This window comes from Amphimedon queenslandica, unplaced genomic scaffold, assembly GCF_000090795.2.
Source record: "Amphimedon queenslandica unplaced genomic scaffold, v1.1 AMPQUscaffold_13437, whole genome shotgun sequence".
Taxonomy (NCBI): domain Eukaryota; kingdom Metazoa; phylum Porifera; class Demospongiae; order Haplosclerida; family Niphatidae; genus Amphimedon; species Amphimedon queenslandica.
Genome location: NW_003546327.1, coordinates 266,067 through 269,970, shown reverse-complemented (window position 1 = coordinate 269,970; position 3,904 = coordinate 266,067). Strand labels below are relative to the sequence as shown.

At 33.7% G+C, this 3,904-nt stretch overlaps 1 protein-coding gene across 1 annotated transcript in view; it reads left to right on the top strand.

Moving 5' to 3' along the window:
- The window catches only part of LOC105312503 (uncharacterized), a 20,343-nt gene that overhangs the window by 6,406 nt on the left and 10,033 nt on the right, over positions 1–3,904 (top strand). The window contains exons 13-20 of the mRNA XM_019995594.1: positions 348–668; positions 919–1,284; positions 1,592–1,933; positions 1,990–2,307; positions 2,454–2,753; positions 2,974–3,270; positions 3,315–3,551; positions 3,599–3,691. Coding sequence (XP_019851153.1) covers positions 348–668; positions 919–1,284; positions 1,592–1,933; positions 1,990–2,307; positions 2,454–2,753; positions 2,974–3,270; positions 3,315–3,551; positions 3,599–3,691 — 2,274 coding nt within the window. The remainder of the gene's footprint in view (positions 1–347; positions 669–918; positions 1,285–1,591; positions 1,934–1,989; positions 2,308–2,453; positions 2,754–2,973; positions 3,271–3,314; positions 3,552–3,598; positions 3,692–3,904) is intronic.

Below are 3,904 nucleotides of genomic sequence, written 5' to 3'. Positions count from 1 at the left end.
ATCCAGTGTCTATAGTTGGCTCATGGACTTTAATAAGTGCCACTAGAAGATATAGAAGCAAAGATATTACTTTCTCCCATTCTACTCTTAGTAACTAAGACTCCGACATGGCGGCGGGAAAATTTTACTTTATTTACGGTATCACAATGAATATACTCAAAATTCTATGAATATGCTTAGCCCCAACTGGTCTATAAGTACCTGCTATTATATATTATTATTCTTTGGGCTTTGGCTTTGAAACATTACTATACTAGTATTGTACATTTTTTGCTGAAAGTTTTTTTCTGAAAAATTTTGGTGGAATGTCACTTTATTGTCAATTACTTTTTGACTTCTTTTCTCAGCTACTCCAGAGCCAGTGGTAGAGATAGTAACTATGGGCATGGCTGAACCTGGTGAAGAATACATGTTAAATTGTACAGTGACAGTTGTTGATAGACTCATAGTCTCACCAGTGATAACATGGACTAAGAGATCAGCTAACAATGTTATTAGTGTACCTCCAGTTCTTATGACTGTATCTAATGTAATGAGTTCTCTTTATTTGAGATTCTCTTCTCTCAATACTTCTGATGCTGGTCTGTATACTTGTGAAGCCTCCATTAATGTTAGTCAGATATCTATGGTAACAGGGAATAATGACACATCAAACTTACCATTAGAAAGTAAGTACAATGTTAATAGTAATTAATATTTTATCATGCATGCAGTATGTACTTACAATTATGATTTGTATTGAGCAGATATTATTACATGTATATGTATATGTTATGGATTAAATTTTTTGAACGCAATTATGTTTTATTTTTGTGTGTACTTTTTGTTATTGTATTAACTATTAAGTACACCAGTTCCTTTTAGCTACATTGTGTACTTATTCCTTTAAATAATTGTTTTCAATTTATTTTATCTCAGTTCCCATTCCATCTGTTGATGTGAGTCGATCAAGAGAGAACTATTTCTTAGCTGGCAGTAACCTGATATTAACATGTGATATCAGTGTTGATCCTAATGTTGATACACCATTCACTGTTAACGTAACCTGGACCATGACTGGTCCTAATTCAATGAGGCTTGTTGATACAGATCGCATTAATATCAGTTCTGTTATGGTGAGATCAGGTTTCAATGAGTATAGATCAACACTTAATTTCACTACATTGAGCAGTATTGAGGATTCTGGAACATATACATGTATTGTTACTATAGTACCAGCTCCAGCTTATGAATATGTAATGACTTCTGATACTAATTATATGAATGTTAACTTCACTGTTACTGGTAAGTATTTATGTGCATGTTTTGTACATGTATGTATATGCATTAATGTAGTGTACAATATTGTACTAGTAATATAATTTTATTCTGTATTTGGATGTGTAGTGAACCTTTGTACTGTGTCAACAGTTTGAGCCAATTCCAATTCTTAACGTTCATATTTATCAAAGACCTTGTATAGACTATGAAATGGCTACTTTTATTTTTAAACATTTTGATGGCCAAAAATTTTGCTCAATCATCATTGACATGTACTTTATATTTGATTAATACAAATGATGATAATTATAAATGATTATTTTTTTGTTAGATCCAACGATTGGAAGTTTTTCTGCCTCCCCTGACTCATTCCTGGGTCTGGAGACATCATGTTCTGATTCAGACCCATATGATAACTTCACTCTTACCTGTACAGCCACTAAACCAACCATAGTAATACCAAACCTGGTAATAGCATGGACACATAATGGTACAATAGAAACTGGTACTGTGACTACTACTGGAGGGAATATGACTACCACTGTTACTAATACATTGAGTTTTGACTCCAGTACTGCTTCTGATTCTGGTACTTATAGATGTACTGCTAGTATTACTGTACCTGATTCAACTGATATCACTACTAGTGAGGAAAGTACTGTGACTATAACTTGTAAGTATATAGATGCTAGATTTCTCTCCTTTCACCTCAATCTCTTTTTTCTTTAGCTCAGAGCCTACCAGTTCCTGCTACTAATGTAACAGCTACTCCAGGAACAACTACTGCTGCTATATCATTCATAATACCTAACATTGCCTATACACCTGAAACCTACAGTGTTAAGTATACAGGAGCAATCTTACAAACAACACAAGCAACTTCTAGCATAAGAATGAGCTCTGGTGACATCACTGCAATTAACCAAGAATTTACAATCATGTTGACTGGCCTTGAGGAAGATAACACTTATACATATACAGTTGATTCTACAAATTGTCTTGGTACTACTAGTACTGTAGAGATGAGCTTCAGAACAATTCCAACATGTAAGTGAATGTGTTTATGCTCTTTTGTTTCCTTTCTTTTCTTCTCTCCTTCCTCTGTCTTTACCTTATTCAATGATGCTGTCCATAATCCCTTTGTTTCTCCATTTTTATATTTGTCTTCTTTTCATATTTCTCTTTCTGTACAGTGCCAGTGGGGGATCCAATGAATTGTGCTAATATAACATTCTTACCACGTAATGTCACACTTACCTGGACTGCACCAGCACTAATAGATCAAAATGGAGCACCAGTTGGTTATAATTTAACATGTATAAATACTAATGGTGTATCAGTCAATGGATTGAGCCCAACACAATCTTCAACAAACACAATGTTCACTATTACTGATGTTATGCCTTTTACTGGTTACACTTGTTCTCTGTCATTTATTAATGTAGTAGGAGAAGGACCCCCTACCCAGTGTACTTTTAAAACAGCTGAAAATGGTAAGTATACAATTGGTATTAATACAAGTGAAGTGAATGTAGTAAGCTTTTTACTAGTGTTTGCAAATTACATTAGTAAAGATAGGTTTACGTGTAAATTTGATGAAACAATCAAAATGGCATAGGCGTTGCCTCAAAATGTTATGAAGTTGATGCAAAACTAGTGAAATTATAATCTTGCATTCATTTCAGTTTAATTTCTTTGTTACACTTCTATTAGAACCAAGTGATAGTCCTCAGAATTTCACTTCAATACCTGATAAAACTGCAATTACTTTTACATGGACTAGGCCAGCTACTCCTAATGGAATAATCATCAAATATACTCTAGCTGTTATCAACTTAAATACAATGACAATACATAACTATACAATAATTGTATCTGTCAATCAAACTACAGTGACAAAATTAGTTGTTGGTTTCAGTCCATATCAGAATTACACTGCTAGTGTTAGTGCTAGTACAATCATTGGAGCTGGACCAGTGGCTATTACTGCAGGAAGAACACTACCAGACAGTAAGTATATTATTATGATTTGTTTATTAAAATACAATACACAGGTCCTAGTTCACCTCATCTGGTAGTGTCTCCAGTTGTCATTAATAGTTTAACAGTAGCTTATACTGTAGCAGTTCTCAATGAAACTACTATCAATATAACATGGAGTCCACCATCTCATCCTAATGGAGAAATCACTGGATTTATTGTTAGAATAGCTACTGATGCTATTACTAGCCCTAATAATGTTCCATTTGTGACTGGCAGAGCATCATATTCACTAATATTTGGAGGATTAAGTTAGTATCTCATGCTTACATATCATATTTTTATGATCATTTTACAGAGACAAGGATACCTTATTATGTATCAGTTGTAGCAGTCAATCAAGTTGGTGAAGGAAATTTAGCTACTGCTATTGTTTTCACTAAATCTGACAGTAAGATATTTAGTATTTAAAGATAAATGCACATGTCATTTTATGTGCAGGTAGCATTACAGTATCACCATCAAATGTACAAGCAATGAGAATAGGAGATACAATAGTGTTATCATGGGATCCAGTGACACTAGAAGAAGCTAAAGGATTCTTTGTATACAGTATCAGATTAACTCCTGATGATGGTAGCACTAGCAGTACATTAAGACAAAC